Source organism: Pararge aegeria, chromosome 22, assembly GCF_905163445.1.
Source record: "Pararge aegeria chromosome 22, ilParAegt1.1, whole genome shotgun sequence".
Classification (NCBI taxonomy): domain Eukaryota; kingdom Metazoa; phylum Arthropoda; class Insecta; order Lepidoptera; family Nymphalidae; genus Pararge; species Pararge aegeria.
The window spans coordinates 6,906,678-6,928,218 of record NC_053201.1 but is presented as its reverse complement, the minus strand read 5'-3'; the positions used below and the strand labels follow the sequence as shown (position 1 = coordinate 6,928,218).

At 35.7% G+C, this 21,541-nt stretch overlaps 1 protein-coding gene across 1 annotated transcript; it reads left to right on the top strand.

The window, feature by feature from the left end:
- Positions 1–3,429: 3,429 nt before the first annotated feature.
- Positions 3,430–21,508, top strand: LOC120633922. Its single transcript, XM_039904331.1, has 4 exons — positions 3,430–3,550; positions 4,428–4,503; positions 18,952–19,113; positions 20,529–21,508. The coding sequence occupies exons 2-4, from the start codon at positions 4,428–4,430 to the stop codon at positions 21,344–21,346; spliced, it is 1,056 nt and encodes a 351-aa protein (XP_039760265.1). The 5' UTR covers positions 3,430–3,550; the 3' UTR covers positions 21,347–21,508.
- The last annotated feature ends 33 nt before the right edge of the window (positions 21,509–21,541 follow it).

The following is a 21,541-nucleotide window of genomic DNA, read 5'->3' as shown; positions in this document are numbered from 1 at the left end:
GACTGAAGATAGTAAATAAATAAGTATATAACGACATTACACACATGGCCATCTAGCACCAAAGTAAGCGTAGCTTTATGGGGACTTCGATTACTGATGAACAATTTATGAATTACATACATAAATACTTTCAATGTACAGATAAACACAAAAACACTGAAAACATTCATGTTTATCACACAAATATTTTCCAGTTGTGGGAATCGAACCCACGGCCTTGGACTCAGTAAGCAGACTCACTGCCCACTGTGCCAAACAGTGATTTTAATAACAAGAACACAGCTAAATTTGCACGGTATAAAATGTTAAATGTGAATAACTGAGGCATGTCAAATAGGGAGAAAGGTATACAGTCCCTGAGAGCTATATTTATATTATTGGCATGTCAACAGCGACCGAGGGGCGAATGGGGGCCGTACAGTAATAAAATCAATGCGAACCTCACGGTCAATGCAAATAAATTACACACGATTCAATTCAATCGATCATTATAAAATATGCAACGCATGTCATATACGGAATTTTAATGAAAATATAGAGAATTAAATGGGATCAATGCCCATTTTAATAAACCTAGGCATCGCTTAAATCGAATGTCTAATAATGTCTATAGAAAAATGTATCACCAACTCTTAGGTGATAACTATTTGTGAGCGGTTGATGAATGCCTAGGAATCATCATCGATTAAGCGTTACTTATTTAGGCATTGCGTTGTTGGTCGTTAGTGAAAATGGTAATAAATGATGTGTGTAGTCTTTGACGACCTAAGTGGGATATTCCAGTTTCAATCGCCGGAAGCGGCAATTTATATTATTTTTGAATTTTTTGTGGTCTGGTTTGGCTCATAGGCCGTGGCTAGTTACCACCGTACCGACAAAGACGTGCCGTTAAGCGATTAAGCGTTCCGGTACGATGCAGCGTAGCAACCGAATAGGGTTGTGGCTTATCGGGAGGACCTATCCCCGGTACGCACCTCTTCACATAATTTCGGAGTTATGTGGGTTTTAATTTAAGTAGTTCAAATATCACTTGCTTTGACGATGAAGGGAAAAACAAAGGCGTGTGAAGTCTACGAAACCGAACTTTGCCAGTAGACTACAGCCTAAACCCTTCTCATTCCGAGACCCGTGCCCTGAGAGGGCTGGTAACGGGTTGATAATGACGAATAAGTATTATAAATGTTGTGTGAATGTAATTTATCAAACCAACAAACTTACTATCTTATCTGTAGAATTAGTAGGTAAGTATTTCTATTGTATCCTGTGTATTATTAGAAACAAACCCGGGTATTCATTTTGATATCACGTTGTCACTTGGACACTAGCTAGAGTGATAATTTACACCCAAGCCTATTTCCCGGTTACGTAATATTTTATACTAGAGTAGGACTTTCCTAAAAGCTCATGCGTTTAATGTTAACATTAGACTTAATGAGAGACTTTTTTAAAAGGTACAGCTATATTTAGTCCCCGATAGTAATTATTCAATAGGTACTCGTACGTTTTCACCAGAAATATAAACACGGCACGAATGAAACACTGAAAATAAAATACCGACTCCTTATAAAACATTCAAACGACGCAATTCCTCGTATCCAAGAAGAGTTAAACTTTATGCTCGAATATATTACGAGGATACAAAGTGATATTTACGTACGTGTTTCAAAAAAGTTACTCGAAAATATATATCTTTAGAGCGATAAGCGATAAGAGAGATCGCTTTAAGCGATAAGACCGCCTTTGCTTATTTTTATTTTTCTTGTATTTCTGTTTCTAATATTTATTATCTTTATCCCTTAATTGTGTGCAATAAAGAATTTATCTATCTATTTATCTTTTTGTACACATGTGCCGGTACCGTGTGGCGACGGCGGATCAGAATACAGTTGTCGACATCGATTCTCATCCCCTGCAGGGTTTCGTACAAGGCGACTAGGAATAACATAACGGAGCACGAGCATATTTCGTGCTACTACTACCAGCTATTTTGATCACGTGGTTGATTATGAGCAAACCCTCCCATTGGCAGAAGCTTTTGGTCCAGCAGTGTAGTGCTACAGACGGTTGACAATGACTAAACAAATATAGATATTAATCAATTTCCTTAATATGATGACATATGATGCGATGATAGCACATTGGGTAGGAGCTCGAATTCACTTTCGGGGGGCCAAGTTCGAATCCCAGCACGCACCTCTAACTTTTCTAAGCTTCAACGGTGAAAGAAAACATCGTGAGGAAACCTGCATGCCTGAGAGTTCAGATGTGTGGAGTCCACCATTCCACACTGGGCTAGTGTGGTGAACTACGGCCTTAACCCCTTCTCATTGTGGGAGGAGACCTGAGCTCTGTAGTGGGCCAGTAATGGGATGATCTGATGATGAATGGACATATGAAAATGCCCACAGACCATCCCGAGAACACCAAACACGATCATACACCTTCCCCATCCAGCCACTTGTTTTTTTTAATTTTGAGCGATACTGTAATTTTTTTTCGGTTTTTTAAAATCATCGGGCCGTGGTTGCGCTGCTCTACAGGAGTAGTAGTTTTTTTAGTAGGAGTAGATATATTTGATACAGTGCTCGTCAAAGAAGGCGTCTACTTGGTCTCTCTTAATACCTTAATTCATATGTAGAGTATCTATAAACCACTACTCTACATGCGAATAAGGTAGTCGTAGTTTATATGGATATTATTTCAAAGCATTGGCGCCGCTCCAGAGGTTTCTAATTAGGTCACTTCTCCGCAATGCACGGCATCTGCGAACTGCAGTTAACCCCGAAGGAATTGAATATTTGTTAACTATCACAAATTGTCACACTAAGGTGTCGTTAACTATGTAAAACACTATCAGATGACTGTATATATCTTAACTATTGCAATTAATCACACTAATATGTCGCAAAGTATAAACACTATAAATTAAGTGTTTATTAGCTATCTCATTTTGGTGTTTATGACACCTTGATGTAGCAAATTGTGATAGTACGTGAAACACTAAGGGGGTAAGCACCTTCAAACGTAGAAAGAAATTGTTTAGTTATACATTATTAGTGTAAACTGTATCTTGACCACTGTGCATAGCACCTTCCTCCCAAACATATGAGAGAAGGATTTACAGCTTAGACCACGCTGATCTAATGGGGTTTGGCGGACAGTTATTATTAGCCAAAACCAGGTCTTTATGATCTGTAGTAAAATAATTAGCCGAAATGAAACTCAGCAAAACATATTGACCATTAAACTAAAGAGGCAGATGAGTAGAGACCAAAACGCTATTGCAACAATGTTTAGCTTCAGCAAAGGCGTACTAGTACAAGCGACAATTAATGAAGACTGTAACATCCGACGTCCCTGTTATTTATAGCACATACGTCATTTACTACGCTACGTCACGTCACGTCTACGAGCTACGCCGCCGAGCCGGTGAGGTGCAGTCAGCACTCCGCGCGTAGAGTCGCGTGCGGGTACGTCCTATAGTCCTATTGATAAGCGTGAATTGATAACATTGAATTCTTTATCAAACTGGAACTGTCAACGTTACAAGGTACTTACATAGTTATTTATCATTACTTAATTTCTAATTGAACTACATAAATATTTAAAATTAACAAATAATATTTAATTAAAGTTCCGTGATGGCAAGCAATTCTAATTTTAATGTTTTCAGCTAGTTCAATTAATGTTTTATCAAATTTAGAATACGTTTACGTACGGTTTAAATGGATAATATTTCAAAGCATATATATTAGCGTTAGGAAATAATTAGTCATCGTCATAAATTAGTTTTAAATGCATTTATGGTGTGTATTATTTATTTTTGAGCATTTATCATTAATTCATCAACAAAACCGCAAAAAAATCTGCTTCATAATGTCAGACCAATAAATAGAAACATTTACTGAAATGTTATAAAATTAACATTATACTTTTTGTTTGTATGTGTCAGGTTATCTGTAATTATTTTCATTTAATTTCTCGTGTAATTTAAGTGTAGATATTTTAGAAGATATCACCTAGTGATAAGGTTACTTTGCTTTATCTATTAAAGTTATTTTAGTAAACTTAAAAACATTCACGATATTAAATATAATATAAGTATGTAATAAGTATGTATAGTTATATTATATTAAATAAAATATAACTATGATATGTGGAACTGGTTTTATGAATAGTACTAGTTAAAACGTAGTCATTATTTATTAATTTATTTATTTTTAGAACTACCCATCATATTTTGTATTTAGCTTTAAAAAAATAAGCGCTGAACGATGAATACCGGTGTACAGATTAATTTGATTAATTTGTTACGCCGTAATAGATGTTATTATTATAACATGTATATTTTTCATTACATAAAATAAATAATAATAAATAGTCAACTCTATACTCGCTTACTTATTTTAATACTTTTTCAATATCAGATGGCGGGAACGAAGTTAATTGGTTCAACGTCGAGATTGCTTCTGCTGAGTTTTCCTACTTTCATCATGCTCAGTGGTAAGTTAATTTATACGCACAATTTTATAAATCCGCCAAAGGCCAAAGCTGTCTTAAATTAAACTATCTACATTTAAAAGAAATATTCGATTGGTTACAATTTAATTATTGTAATGATCGATAAATATAATTACTTACTTCATTACACAGTACACCACCGAAGCTGTAAGAGTGCAGCGACCAAAGTTAAACCTTACTAGACATAGGCTTAACCTTGCGAAGAGGCCGTATTATCGCCTAAAAGCGATCTCGTCCAGACAACCTTCAGGCTAGATATTGAAAAGGTGGGCAGCTCAAGTTTCAGTCGGTGTAAACGAGCTGCTGATTTTGTCTGTAAATATAAATTTTAAATGAATACTTTATAATCATTATCGGGGCAAATAGGTAATTCCTAAACGTTCGTTCAGGCAAATATAGTCGACCGTGCAGCCCAACGACCAAAGATTATACAAATATAAGATGATTAACAAAATAATGCGATTAAAAAAAATATTGTCATACTACATTTTTCTACTTGTGTAGCTCCTCCATCTGAGACATTTTTGTAGCGCTTTGTATTTGAGATTTAAAGACGACATTAATGGACTTTCTAAATAAAATTTGAAGTATATTTTTATTTACGGAATAATAAGTGTAAATAAGTTTTTTTTTTTTCGAACAACTGAAACACTTAGTAATGTCCACTTAAATAATATTTTTATATTATCCCCGAATTGTGATACTTAAAATTTTCGTTACAAAAACGTAGTTAAATTTTTTGTCTGAGGTAACTTTTACATTTTTTTTCTATCGAGAATAATTTACTGAATCGTATAAACTGCACAAATATCTATTCAGAAATATGGTCAAGAATAACATATATTTTTTTCACTATGAAGAACTATGAGATAATTCTTCCATTTAGCAGCACCATAAGTTCGAACTTATCATTGATGTTCTAGTCACCATTTATAAATACTAGCCTAATAATTATTCGTAGAAAAGCCGTCTATGTTGTGAAATCAATAATCAATAACAGTATGTGCTAACATTGTTAGTTTGATTGGTCCAAATGGATAGAAATGGGGTCATCGATGGCAATTGCGGCCGACACTTAATGAAAATTATCTCTTAATTTATTTATGGGCAATTACTTAACATTACGTAACGTTACAACCTAAATTACTTTATAAGGATTTTTGTTGTGTTGTGGGTGTAGTCTGTAGTTGCTCTTTTCCAACAACATTTTATAATGTAGCAATCTGTATTAAAATATATTGGGAAACATAAAAGTCATTATCAAAAGTTTATTTAACCGAATTGGACGTAGTTAAACGAAAAGGATCCAATCCATTGAGGTAGTTTTGATACATTTAGGCATTTTGACTGACAGGACCTTTGTCGACAATGTCCATAAACCCAAAAAATGTGTAAAAATACCACAGAATACTAAACATATTCCTAGTTCTCTAATCGTTTTAAATAGATACGTGTTCAGAGAACGTAATCCGCAGCCTATTAACGTCCCACTGCTGCAATTTGACAAATTTCCTATTAATTCGTTTTTGAATAGGATTTTTCTCTTATTCGAAAACATTGAATACCAAAACTTTAACTTATTCCATATTATATTGGTCATATGTAAAGCGAAGCAAGCGAGCGGGAAGCGGTGATAGCCCGGCACGCACCCACATTTCTAAGTGCGTTTTAAGCAATTAAAATATCACTTGCTTCAACGGTGAACGAAAACATCATTAGGAAACCTACATACCTGAAAGTTTCTCCATAATTTACGCAAAGGTGTGTGAAGTCCACCAATCCCAGTCCAGCGAGATGGACTACGGCCTTAAAACCTTCTCATTGTGAGACCCCTGCCCTGTCGAGGGCCGGTTGATAAGATGATGATGAAATATAATAAAACTGTTAGCCTTTAAACGAGCGTAGATAATTTAAATAAATTAAATGTCAAATTCATGCAGCCGGCTAAGCTTAAAAACATACTACTAACCAATAACAAAATTAAATAACAATCACGTGGATAACTTTAACTCTTTAACATTCATAGAAAAATAATTTTATTTAGACATCAAAGTAACGTTATACCTATAAATAAAGGAGCAGAAAATAGATTACATTTGCAAAATTCATGTCGTTTGCCTCGAATGCTCTCCAAACATCATTATTTCCATAACTTACATTGGTAAGTATACCTAAAGGAACACTCGGAAATGTGTCGTTAATATATTGTTCCATATTAAATGAGACCTTCATTTGAAGCACGTGTTTTCTCCCACGATAGGCATCAATTATATTGAAATGGTTAAGAAATTTATATCGGCCTGTTACTGTTAAATACGTTAAAAATGTAGGTATATCTTTCTATAAAAACAGCTCTTACAATAATTACCTACTTGCAATCAATACTAACTTTGTCTTCCATTATTATATTATTATATTATATTCTGCTAAAAGTTAGCCCTTGTCCGCAATCTCAACTATTGGTGATATAACTAGTGATGATGCAGTCTAAAATAGTAACGGGCTAACTTATTAGGGGATTGGCAGTTATACTACCCGAGGCACGAGAGCCCCAAAGAGGTTAATGGAGGGCTAATTGAAGGGGCGTAGAGGCCGAGGACGAGCTAGGGGTCGATAGAGTGATGGAGCTGGAAAAAAGCCACTTCTGACCGCCTCAAAAGGAGAAATGTGCTTAACCAAGCCAAGGCCCACCCAGGGCGGTAGAGCTTTGATGATGAATTATACTACCCTGCCCCTTATTGGTTTTTACGCGACATCAGGCCGGAACGCTAAATCGCTTAGCGGCACATATTTGGCAGCGGCACATAATTATAAATTCCCAAATGCCGCTGCCGGAAATCGAATACGGAACTCCCATTAAAAGTCACAGTGTGCGAGGGAGGTCGTTAAACAAAAACTAAGCAACCAATCGAACCATCAATCACTATCCAATCGAGTTAGTTTAAAGAATGGAGAGTAACATCGGCCACTTTTGTTGCTGGAAGAATATCAAATTCCCAACGATGGTTTACAGGAAAATTCTTATTTTTACAACAAATATCGTCCCTTCTTCTAATCCTAGCAAAGCAACCAAACGAATTATTAAACGTGTTTAAAGCCGCGGGACGCTTCTAGATTGCTAAATGCCGTTTGCCCGAATGTTCTCCAAAAATCGTTACTTGGTATACGTTGGTTTAAAGAAACCTTCGGAAATTATTTTGTTCAGTGTTCTGTATATTAAGACCGTAAAGCGAAGCAGGTGTTTTCTCCCACGACATACTCTGTACTTTGAAAAAGGAGGTCTCACATCGGAAATTAGTAATCGAAATCTAATGTTTGAAAGTTACGTTTGATTTTTTATTAGCTATTATAAGAATGAAGCTTAATAAAATAGGGTAGAAATTAAATATTTGAGGGTCCATTGCCGAAAATGAAGATGATGAGAATTATAAATTACACCATACGGATTCTTCTGCTCTTCGCGGAGTATAGCATATAAAGCCTAATTTTCATAATATATCATGGAATTCTGCAAAGTAACGCCTGCTTCTATCCAACAATTTTTATTAGCTGTTGGCCGCGTTCTTTGTCCACGTTTATTACAGTTTTTTACGAACACCGTGGGATCAGTTTTGTTTTCCTGCAATAAAAAAGTAGCCTTTGTTATAATATTGAGTTAGTATTAGCGGTAAGTAACGATGATTCGAAGATGTTAATCATTTAGGTCTATCAGAGGCATTTATGAAGCGTTCATAATTGTGAAGTGATGGTGATAATTACGTTTGCAAATTCAATCTTAAAGCTACTAGGGTTCCAAAAGCATCAAGAAGGGCCCACACATACTTAGCCAGGTATTTTTTTGCTATCACTATCTCACATAAGTAAGACAACATATTAGCCTTTATAAACAAAAAGTGGACATAAACAGTCGACTTACAAGAAATGGTAATAAATTATAGACCAGGGTAGAAGCCTTTAAAAATAATGAAAAGTGAAAAAAAATTATAATAGAATGAAACCCATTAGAAAAGGAGGGAAATATGATAAAAATGAAAGGAAAAATAATTTACGGGCGATCTGAGGTTGGGAAGGGGATGGGGGTGAGTTTTTAAGGGTATAAAACGGTTTTTCTCGATTTCCGGCAAAACTAAAATGGAAAAGTTGTAGATAATAAAAAGATCTAAAACTTTTGTATTTACACTTTTTTCACATAACCTCAAATTTTATGTGAAAAATTCAAAAAACCAAGTTTTTGGTTTTTTATTTTTATCTTTTACAAAAATTTTTTTTTTTTACGAAATTTTGTGAAAACTTACTTTTTTATGTCCCAAATACGCTGTAATTTATTTAATTAAAAATATTTATTTTTTCACCTTATTTTGAATTAATATCGAAAAAACACCCTAATTTTCAATCGAAAATTCACCCGTCAAAATATCAGCTTTTTTCAAAAAGTTGGTGTGGTTTGTGTTCGTTGAAATCTCTACTTTCCGATGGTGAAAAAAAAAATATATGTTACTATGGTAAATCTTCTCAGAAAATGAAAAAAATCAAAAAAAACTTGAATTCGAAAAATTTTTTATGGTTGAGTTGATTGATACAGATAAAAATAGAGATAGTATTTACCTTCCTATGCAGATTCGAAAAGTTTTATTGTTTTTTTTAAGTAAACAATTATCTTCAAGAAACTCAGCGTGCACGTGTATTTTTATAAACGATGTTGTATACTGTACTGTATTTCGAATACTGGTTAGGCTAGCGGTTGTAACAGCTGCTACGAAATATATAGTAAATTTTTGTAAAAGATAAAAATAAAAAACCAAAAACTTGGTTTTTTTGAATTTTTCACATAAATTTTGAGGTTATGTGAAAAAAGTGTAAATACAAAAGTTTTAGATCTTTTTATTATCTACAACTTTTCCATTTGACTTTTTTCGATAGGACTTTTAGTTTTGCCGGTAATCGAGAAAAACCGTTTTATACCCTTAAAAACTCACCCCCATCCTCTTCCCAACCTCAGATCGCCCGTAAATTATTTTTCCTTTCATTTTTATCATATTTCCCTCCTTTTCTAATGGGTTTCATCCTATTATGATTTTTTTTGGTTTTAAAAATTATCGACCCTGGACTATTAGTGTCATCTGCATATCGTCTGCGAAAGGTACAGAAGTCATTTGTGGATTGAGTATACGCTTTTATAATATGATTCCTAAGGTGATTTTGGACCTGCCAATGCATAAGTTTAAGGAATTTGTTAAAACACATTTATTACAGCGAGGTTACTATACAATTGATGAATTTCTCAATGACAAGGTTGCTTGGAAGCATACGGCTCCGCTTTCAGCTCTCACAAGATGTTAAAATGTAAATTGTTGATGTTGGAAAAGAGCAACTGCTGAGTTTCTTGCCGGCTTCTTCTCGGTAGAATCTGCCTTCCGAACCGGTGGTAGAGTCAACACAAACAGACAGACTTGACGTTTCAAAAGTGCTTATATTAGGCCTACTTGAAATAAATGAATTTTGAATTATGATTTTTTTTTTAATTTCACAGTTAATTAATATATAGCTATGAAGTTAGAGCAATTTATACCCAAGCTTTTCAGGATTTTTATAACTTCCCATATTACCCCAACTAAGATCAAACACTGGACTCTGCGCTTACCACGGCGTCAGATAGTTTGTTATCCTGTTTACGAAGTAAGTGTTGTACTGTCCACGTGGATATCAATAGGTCCAAAAATAGTCGCAGAGAATAACAAATAAAGTTAGATTTACAGCCGGCTTCCGCTGGAGCCTGTTATCTAAGGAAGCAGGGAGTAGGGACGTGAATGACACGTTCGCATAAGTCCTTTGAGCATACCCTCACTCTATCATTGCCTTGTATGTGTGATAGCTATGCTTTATACGTGACACTTTTAAAATAAAATTAATTCGTTCCTTTATTCATTTATTTCAAGTAGGCCTATTCGGCCTAGATCGATCGGATTCGATTTCGATTCCCCGGGACAAATTCATCCACTTTAGTAGTTTCTCGAAAAGGCGATACCTACTCACTTTATTTTATTTATCAGTTGACAGTCATTATTTTACCTCTAATGCTCTAAACATCATCATCATATCAACCCATTACTGACCCACTACAGGGCACGGGTCTCCTCACATTCTGAGAAAGGGTTCATACCACGCTGGCCCAAATGATGTTCTAAACGCTTACCATAAAATGACAATGGGAAAAGTTTGTGAGCTAGCAACATTCCGCTGTTGTAAAGTGGGACGTGCGAAGGCGATTTCACTGTTTTTGGAGACAATGCACCGCATGCAATAATGACTGAATAAGGGTCCTGTATGTTCTTAATTCTGTGAATCTACTGTAGAACGGCGAAGGTATTTATATGGCAGGTAAGAAAAGTAAGCTCGCAGAAAATAAGAAAATATTTCACTTCACTATATAAAGAAGAAACCTTACGCTTTCGCGTCTCTATGGATCAGCGACGATGCCGGCATCGCTAGCAATATTTCTTGCTTGTGTTTTATGAATAAATCACGTACAGTGTAAAATGTTGATATTTCACGTCATGACTAATAGTTTACAAGACTGCAAACATAGGGTTACCAGAAATTATAATATGCTTGGATAAGTCGGCACTTTTACTCGTAAATAATTAAGCTTATTAATCCCAAGTAACATATTAAATATCACATTTAAAAAAATAATTTAAAAAAAAACTTTTCTTTTCGGGTAAAGGCCTCCTTTATCTTGCCCCAATGCATTGGTGGCGAGCCTCGTCCAAGAGAGCCCTGCGACAGCTTCAATATCGTCTCTCCAATTTCATAAAAAATCACCCTGTAAAAATATTTAAACACAAAAAGCATATTTATTTTTCCACACAAACGAATTCAAAACATTCTAAGTTTTTACTTATGTCAACCCTATTGAAGATAAAAGACCGACACGCACATTGTACCCACGCTACGAGACGCGTACCTAATATAGTGACAGGAGTCACTTGATTTTACTCTTGCATGTGCTGTTAGGGCTGTATCTGATTTCTTTGAGTAAAAACTATGGCATTGGTTTACGCAAAAAGTATTAGCGTTTCGGCTTCGGCTCGTCTCATAGACTACTGTCTCAGAGAATAATGTGCCTCTAAAACCTCTCAAGTATTATTTCGGTTTTCATTTACACGTTGTATAGCTAGGAAAGTTTGAACTTCAAATATAACTATAGAGATAATGCTTGAGCTATATGACAATCCCTTCTCGCAGGGCTCGAATCAAAAATGTTGTCCCACCTACTAGGGTTGGTCAAAGTGAAGGAGATTTTTGATTCACCAGATCACGATAATTTTGCATTTTACTTGCAACCAATCATAAACGTCTTACTCAAACCAGTTCGGCATGTGATTGGTCATAAATTTACACGCCATCGAACACGCGTTACACGTCATTCTTAACGGTAAGATTTTTAAAGGCTAGACGGCGTTTGTTAAGCCAAGCAAGTTTAGCATTTTAACGGATTAACGCACGCAGTGAATGACCGAAGGCGGTAAAAGCAAACCTAGCCTTGTAAAGTAAGATTTGTACCTACGACCTTTTGGATTTTAATCCACCTCCTAAACATTTTAGCAACTGTAGTATCCTGTAAGAACTGATGGCTGCCGCACACACAGAGACACGCTTTAGAATCCGTGGTTGAAGTTTGTTGCCATAGTACAGGTCTCCTATTGCGGCAGTAGCAATATTACATATCAGAGCTTTATAATATTGTAGAAATGTAATATCTAGGTTTTGTATGTAATATGTATGGTATATTTTGTTAAATAATAAATAATTATTAACAGTAGTTAATATGTACCTACCAATCACCGAAAACATTGTTACTGTACACGGAAAAGACACGTGACACGGGCTTGTTCAATTTATTCTCCAAGTGCTAAATTCTCCCGACCCGGCGCCGTGGCTCTATAAAACATTCAAAGGACAAACTTGTACCTACTTTAGCGTCAAGTGCTTACACAGTATCTCCTAAAATAGAGTTCTCCGTCTTTGCCGTTCGCTTTAAATTGGAATTTCTCGCAAATTAGTGAAGTACTTCTATAAATGTTTGACCCTCTCGACTACAATTAAGTTTGTTGCTACATATTTTCAAATAACTTACAAAGGGATCTCTCGTTCGTATTATTTTGTAGGACTTTCATCTTTACGCTTCATACAATATCGATAGAGATATATATACCTAGTCACGTCATGCAGTAGGTTTCTTTGGTCTCATGTTGGCATGCCTTATCATTAAGTTCTTAGCGAGCCGGGCTAAACCGTTAAAAAAAATTCTTGACAGAAAATTCAGTACCAGTCCGAAGTCAGGATAGTAGTATCGTCAACCACATTGCCACGGTGAGCTCTCACTATGGTTGTATTATTAAAAAAAAATGTATTTGAGGTCGGGGACCCAGCCATACACAAAAGCATTAAAAAAAAAATTAAAAATAAATTTTAGGCAAAGCTCAGATATGAAACAAACAAAATAAAGTAACAAAAAAAGTAATTAGATAATTAACATTATAATTAAAATTACAATTAAAAATTAATCTTTTTTATTATTTTAGGTTCGGAATCTGGCGCACTTTTTGCCAATGTTTAAAACATACTATACTTGAACGACGATTCTAATGAGCTTGTTTTTGGGATTTCAAATTTTCTTCTGAACAGTCAAAGTTCAAACGGATAACATCCCCATTTCGAAGGCATTCCCACTTAGAAATGCTTAAGATCAAAACTGAGTAGAAGGAAAAACTACAAATATTTTATTAATAGTATGATCTTTTAATTTTAATTAGTAAAACTCTGCACTTATACGATACGGTCGTCCGTAGGTATAACCTGCCGCAGCGAAGGCTGTTTCAGGAAGTTAAAATGCAAGACACACACACTCTCATGACCATAATTTTTGACATCAATGTTGACGAGTCTTGCATTAAGAGATATCAAAATGAAAATCACAAAACTAAGAACAATGTATACTTATTGTTCTAATTCACAAAATATTTATTTGCTTTGTAATTTAATTTGCAAAGTATAGACAATAAAATTTAATTTAAAAAAAAGCGAGAAACACTTTTATACAATTTTAATTAAAATGATAGCCATAAAACAAAAATGATACTTTTGTTTGCATTCACCTGCATTTCTGCATTTTTACTTCATATTTTATTCAGCATAGAGACCATAAAACAGCAGAAATTTATAGTCGTACGTGTGGCGACCGCAATATGTGAAACACTACAAAGAATGTAAAAAAAGAAAATACAGTAGACGCTTTTATATCTCTGTTCCGTAGGTTTTCTAAATGGAACGGAACAAGAATATTTTAAATCTGCATGCCTAACACAGTCCTAAGCTTTTTATTAAAGCTGTGAGTGAGTCACATAGCGGGAAAACGATAGGTATGCAATGCTTAAGTCTTATAAACCGTATTAAGTGGCTCAAAAAACTCTTTCTTTCTCTTTTCCTCATTTGTAGCCCCTCTAATAGTGCTCTAATACTAAAATAATATCTCTGCTCTGAGATGCGTTTTTGTTTTCATGAAAATAAAAAATAATCCGTTACTTCTAAAACGTTTCATCATCATATTAACGCATTACCAGCCCACTACAGAGCACGGGGTCTCCTCCCACAAAGAGATGGGGTTAAGGCCGTAGTCCACCACGCTGGCGCAGTGCGGATAGGTGGACTCCACACTCCTTTGAGAACATATTGGAGAACTCTCAGGCATGCAGGTTTCCGCACGACGTTTTGTGCACCGTTGAAGTAAGTCATATTTTAATTACTTAAAACGCAAATAACTTTGAACAGTTAGAGGTGCGTGCTGGAATTCGAACTCGCCCGCCGAAAGTAATGTCGAGCTCCTACCCACTGGGCTATCACATCTTCGAAAGTTCTAAAACGTATTACAATTAAACAAATATTCTTCTTACATATAAATTATAAAACATTTACGTTTAAGTCGCCTCTACGACGTAGGCCTCCCGCAAGTCTCGGTAAAGCGAATTGTCGCGAGCCTTGCGCATGCAGCCCGGTCCACACCTCTGATGAAAAATATATCGCCACCTCTTTCTTTGTCGTCCTCTTTTCCTCGTCTTATTTTTGAAGCCAATTCCATCACTTTTTTAGTACATCTCTCTGGCTGCAACCCGCAAACATGTCCTGCCCAATTCCATTTTAAAGTTCTTATCATTTTTGTTATATCTACAGGTTAACATCTTTATAATCTTTAACCCTTAAACTGACCTTATAACCTGTCCCTTTTTTATTTGGCAGATAGCCAATTTCTCTTCGTCTTGTTGTCTTAATGACCACGTTTGGCATCCACATATTAGAGATGGCATAATCACTACCTCACACAATCTCTTTTTTATGTTTAAATTTACCTCTTTAAAACTCTAACATTTTTTCCATGCGATGGCAACTCTCCTATTGATTTCTTTCTTACATTTTTTCTCTCAGTACAATTTAAGGAAACTGACTGTGCCAAGTATATATAATCTGCCACGTACTCTATATTTTTACCGTGGACGTGGATTTGTCTTGTCTGAGTTTGTTAAACATTTTTTTGGGATGTATTTACGAATAAGCCAGCTTTCTTACTTTCTTGTGTTAATTCCTTTACCTTTAAACCGTTAAATATATATTCACGCGAAAGGTTACATAGTAGGTATTTATCATCACGCTAGTTTTTTCGGCTCTTAGGAGCAAAAAAACGTAGTAATAGCGCAGGCGTGCGAGCGAACGCGGTGGCTCGGAGTATACTTATAGTGTAGCATAGATGTAGAATAGCAAGAAAGTCGATATGGTAGACGGTCAAAGTAGCGGGGAACGCTAGTAAATAATTACTGTCCCTATACGTTTCTTAGTTACGGAATGCATCAGTGACAATACGCGAATCTTCCTTTAACTTGGCTGGTTTTAATTTAAAGCATTACATCTCACACGGATCTCCAAAACAAACGTTTATTACTTGTAGAAATGACATCGTATAGAGAATTATTTTCCCCCGCGCGATGTTATGGAAAGTAATCAACACACGGCGTCCTTTCGCAGTGCTGAATAAATGATAGCACTAACCGACGTTCATTGTTGACTGAATAAATAACAACCGCGGCATACTACACTACACCGGGTAAATGGGAATTCGAGCAAGTTACGGGATATTGTATTATCTAGAGAAGGTAGGTGCAATTTCTGATAGGTAACTAGGTAAAATTGTGCCTAATGTATCGTTGGGCTAGAGGTCAGCATGTATGGTGGTGGGCGATGTGGTTTTAAGTTCCTGGGTTCTATTCCCGGCAGAGGAATTTGGGACTTAATAATTTTCTAGTGCCAGATTTCGGCCATTGCAAGTTACCTACAAAGACGTGCCGCTAAGGATTAGGTGTATGGGTTTAATATAACTGCCATTGCAGTTAAGTTAGGGCTAACTTGTAGGAGAATAAAAAACTAGAATAACTAGATAACCTAAATCGAAGGCGAACTGCGGGACAACAGGTTAGGTATAAAATTAAAATGACCGCATACCTCCTTCATTTACTAAATTCAAACTCAAATAAAACTAGCTGTAGAGTATGTACGAAGGTTTCAACTTACTTATTTGCAATCCAAAAACGGATTCACTATGGCCGCAAACTGAATTCTAAATAGCGTTTACTTAATGCCAAACCAAACATTAAGTTATGAGTGGGCACCCTCAGAAATCAATTGCGGGAGTAAAATGTCGAGAGGAACAATATTTGCCTATTTACCACCTACCCATTTAAGTAGATTTTCAGTCTATAATGCCTCTTAAAGTTATGTCATTTTAAGGAATACCAACATTCCCCACCCTCCTTGGGTGTCACCCAAAAATGCCATCCGACCAGGGTGGCATTTCTTAAGACGAGTTTCTTGCATGTCCTGCGAAGCTTGCTCTGTTTATAGGCGTTCCGATAACGTTTTCTACTTACAATCTGGTGGGCCATCTCAACTTCATCCAATTCACATGACATCATAATTCTCAACTTATTTATGTCCACTAACGTTCTCAGGCCGCGTCTCTCATAGAAGAGAGAGTTTAAAAACATTTCTAGCTGTTTTCTGTGTTCCACCCCGTAAATCCCGTGGGAACCGTTTATTTTCTTGGTATAAAAAATTTTCTTGGTATAAAAAATTGCCTATGTTATTCTTATGTAATTCTCCGTCCTTTCAATTTTCTCTATGCCAAAATCAAGTTGATTAGTTGCGTGGTCAGAACATAAATGAACGGCAAAAAACAAATAAACAAAAACTGTCGCATTATAATATTATAGTAAGGATTTATACAATTTATTTGTACATTACTTTAATATAAAAGCAGAAACATCTGTGAATTACCATACAAAAGGAGGGCTTATCGCTTAGTAGCGATCTTTGCTAGTAAATCTTAGGCTGCTGTTCCACTAGAGCTGTGTGTGAGCTTAGCTGTGTGGCTAAGGATGTGTAAGATGTCCATTAATAAGAACCTGTTATTTTTATAGCTTAGTTTAAAAAAAAGAAAATTAGTAATATACGGCTGAATTTGAAAAATTAGCTCTATGTATGTACACATTTTGTTAGAGAAGAGCGAGACCTCCTGGTACAAGTATATTCTATACTTAAAAGGAGATCTCAGCGTAATAATTAAGATATGAATGTAATTGTTAATGAAATAAAATTTATTATTACTATAGCTTACCTAAGCTTGTTGGGGAAACGTGTTCAACGAAGCTATATATTTTTAATCAAAGGTAGACTGCGGATGGGATTAAATTAGGTATGTGATCGAGGGATTCACTAGCTTCACAATATAGCATTAGTGAAAAACTAAAAACGGTTACATAGTTTCGACGGGCGGGAAGCTTCGACCATGTCTTTTTCCGGTTTCGATGCGTACCGGTGCGATGCTGAAATAACCGAAAGCAGAAACCGGGGTATTGATTTAATATACCCCTTTTAGGTTGGCCCGCTTCCAAAAGACTGCATAATCACTACTCATCACGTGATTTGTAGCCAAGGGCTAAATTGTAAAGAAAAAAGAAAGCCTAGCTCGCAGGTTAGCTACATCGAAAAACTCCTGTATGGGTAATCACCCTACAATACATCTTCATACAAATAAATACAACTTTAGTAGGTACCAGTTCTTTTTGTCGGTGAGATTGAAATAACTGTCTGCTACTTTCTGGAGAAATTGCTTCTCGCAAATTTTCTTTTTACTAAACCAAATTAATTTATATCAAATCTAATTTCCGAGCTAAGATTTTTTACATACTTTAACTTTAAATCTAAAGTCAAAGTCAAAGTCAAAGTCAAATATTTCTTTATTCAAATAGGCACATAGATGGCACTTTTGATGCGTTATTATATACAAATTGTGTACATAGCAGTGAGTAGTGATGGCGATAACTACAATCGTAAACTTAAAACTAAAGCTACGAGGGTTCCAATCGCGCCCTGGTCTAAGAAGAAGCCCACAACAAACTTAGCCGGGTGTTCTTTTTGTTATCACCATCTCACATTGTCATTAGAAAATATTTAAGAAGCAACCTGGTTAGAGCAATTGTTTACACCCAAGCTTTTTTATCGTTTACGTAATCCTTTATACTATAATAGGAAAATTAATTATCTATTTCCCGATAATGTTGAAGTTTGCAATTTTTAACGCCTACCCGATGTTATTCCTAGCTAATTTTTAATAGCTAAGATTCGCATGACAGTGGAAGAAAAATAGAGTTATTTCAATTTTTACATAATGAGCAACCCATTACCGGCCCTCTACAGGCCACTTAGAATGCGAAGGTGCTAGGAGCTCTCAGGCATACAGGTTTACTGAGGATGAAGGGTGATGTAGGATGATAATGATGATGATTTTTGATGACAAGGATGCTTGGAAGCAGGCTGCTGCGACAATTTAATTTTTTTTTTTTTAATTATAAAAATCATTTATTTACACGATTATTACATAGTGACAGACAATAACATAGCTTAATACTATGTTTGGTTGAATCATTGATACCTAAACTGAGTAAAAACTCTTACTATAGATATCACTGCTCTCCCCTGTATAATTATTGTTGATACAAGAACATAAGACTACGACAACTATATTTTATTTTTGATAAACAAAAGGATTTAACTAACGTGCAACAGAATTAGCAGAAGATAAAAAAATACTGTTTACCTACTGAGTTCTTCTTAATCCTCAACCTTCATTCCGAACTGATGGAAAAGTCACGATAAATATACAGGCTTGACTATTCTTTGAACTTTGAATTGAAAGTGATATTTACCGGCGATCGAACTCTGTCCCGCCGACAGGGAAGTCGTAACAACTAGGCTATCACCGCTTTTAATAACATAAATACTTAAGTGAATTAATAAAATAGCAAATATTATTACAACTTCTAGCTGCCGTTGTAACTGAAGAGACGAGAACATGCTACTGGTGCGGTCCATTGGCGGAGCAAGTGCATCGAAGCCGCCGGGCCCCCGCCTGCGAAGTACCGGGAAACTACGTGACATCCTGCGAGCCGGGCCTACCCTACTGCGCAGTCGTCGCTACTTCACCTCGTCAGTACATTTATTTTTTGTTCATTTTATTTCACATCCATACAAGCACAGTATAATGAAAAGATATTGCTGTTCTTTCTATGCAAATTACTACAAATTCAGGGCATTTTTCCTACAAAATTTCAGCGGGTTTCCGTGTAGTTCTCCAGATCCCATGGCCATGTAGAAACGCAGACATGCTTCGAAGCCTAATGATCATCATCTTATCAACCAATTGCCGGCCCAATACAGGATCCGGTTCTCGTCTCACATGCAGGTTTCCTTACGATGTTTTCCTTCACCTGAAGCAAGTTATATTTTACCTATAACTCTTTAATTACAATTTTGTAATAAGACTCATAAACTTTTCCAATTACTACTCAATAAATCCCAATCCTCCCATTGAACTAGGCCATTTTAGCCGCTCAGATCAAACGCTCAGTTCGACGCCATTGATCTCGTGCTAAATGCCAACGTCTAAACAACTACGTTTCATTGTATGATTACGGACCCTTACCTTTGCCCGTAGTTTAGCTGCTTCCCTCACCCTGCACCAGGCTCCATCAGGCATCTTTAAGACTATCCTTGCTCTGCGATACATGGATTATATATACAGCAGGCATCCTTAATGTAAATTCTTGTTACCAGTCAACCTTTGGACATTATATACTCTTGTACTACATACCTTTTAAGTATATAAAGATGTCAAAACTACGAACGTTCGCTCCGGCCGCGGCATTATATCCTTAGAAGTTAACAGCACAACTAACAATTGGACGTCGTTACACAAAAAAATGTATCCTTTAATGCCTCAATGCTACCTCAATGTGCGTTGGATCAGTTTCGTTTAACTAGGTCCGATTGCAAATTCAACGAAGTAGAGAAGTCAATATCTCCAGAGGATGCTCCATTGTTAATGAAACGAATCCTTGTGGTTGCAAATTTACGACAAATCTCAAAACGCATGTGTTACAGCCAGAAATCTAGAGATGGGTCCCAAGTAAAGCGTATATTACTACATTGAATTCCTTGACTCACTTCCATCATAACTATAGCATATTATCAATTTTATCAATCGATTGATAAAACGCTGTGTTACGATAAACATGTTTTCGCATAAACCAGTAACCACATAGTCCAAATAATGTTTCATAAAAAGACTTGTTGACAACGAATAGGCCACACACAATAAATCAATGTTCAAAGTGCGTGTATCCGGTAATAAAAACGTGTTCCTATTATAATAGTTCCTATGCGACCCACTGACCAACATTTATCCACTTACGGGTCCGACCTCAACTAGCATTAAATAGTTTCCGATCACAATTGCAAATATATTATTTCCTTTTGGTTTAATCTCTTCTCCAAACTAGTATAAGAATAAAATAAATATTATAATCTCGCTTGACTTTAAATTTTTATATTTTAAATTTCAGCGTACGTGGAATCCAGACTCTGTGTAAAGCTCTACCAAGACGAATGCTACCCTCTGTTTTGCAATACAACTAAAACTTGGAAAATGACGTGTCCATGTCGAGGGGATTTGTGCAACGGCCCTAATACAGATCGGGAAATCGAAGCATTCGAGATCCTGACCAAATTAGCAGCAAAAACACGAACTACGCGCATTAAAAAAAGAACAGAAATAAACACAGTGAAATTCATTCCCTCGGGTGATGAAAAAACTGTAATCATCACCAACATATCTGCCCTCGAGAGCAATGAACTTAATAATGTAGATACTGGTGTGACAGATGATAAAGTAACACATATAATGTTGTCCGATGAACCGATCGTAAATATCCAAGAATTGAAGGATGATAATATTATGTTAACGAATATAACATCGACTAATGATGGTACGGATGAAATAACCACAGAAACAATGGTAGAAATAACAGAAACAATATCAGGAGTAGAAATGATTACTTCAGAGCCTGAAGTAAAGGCGGCTCCCGAGGTAAAACAAATTGAAAAGCGTATGGATGACGTAGCAAAACCAAGTGAACCACTACCAACAGCAGAAGCTTTACAACAAAATGCAAGTCCCATTGTAGGTAATGAACAAACCACAACGCCCACTTCAAGTATTGAAACAACTTTTGTAACCACCAATGATGATGATAACGAAATAACCACTGAGAAAACTCTAACACCAAAGAACAACTCTAACACAATTAACAGAAACGTCTTCGATGTACTTGTATGTTTAAATGTGATTAGCTTGATAGCATATACTTTTAAATACACATAATTCTTATCAAACAGCTATAACGTTGTACACGAAACATTGATCTCTGTTTAACTTTTACACTTGAATATGAAAGTCATTATTTGTAGAATTGTGATACTCACGTGATATTAGATTACTTATTTCTTTATTATTGTCACACTGTACTATATTTATAAGATCAAGTGTTATAAATTACAATAGACGAAATAAAATGAA

Excerpts from the sequence above, each read along its gene's own strand:
- LOC120633922 (XM_039904331.1), top strand. The coding sequence starts at position 4,428 with ATGGCGGGAACGAAGTTAATTGGTTCAACGTCGAGATTGCTTCTGCTG. Across the intron at positions 4,504-18,951 it reads TACTTTCATCATGCTCAGTG|CTGCCGTTGTAACTGAAGAG; the intron begins GTAAGTTAATTT and ends TACAACTTCTAG. Across the intron at positions 19,114-20,528 it reads AGTCGTCGCTACTTCACCTC|CGTACGTGGAATCCAGACTC; the intron begins GTCAGTACATTT and ends TTTAAATTTCAG.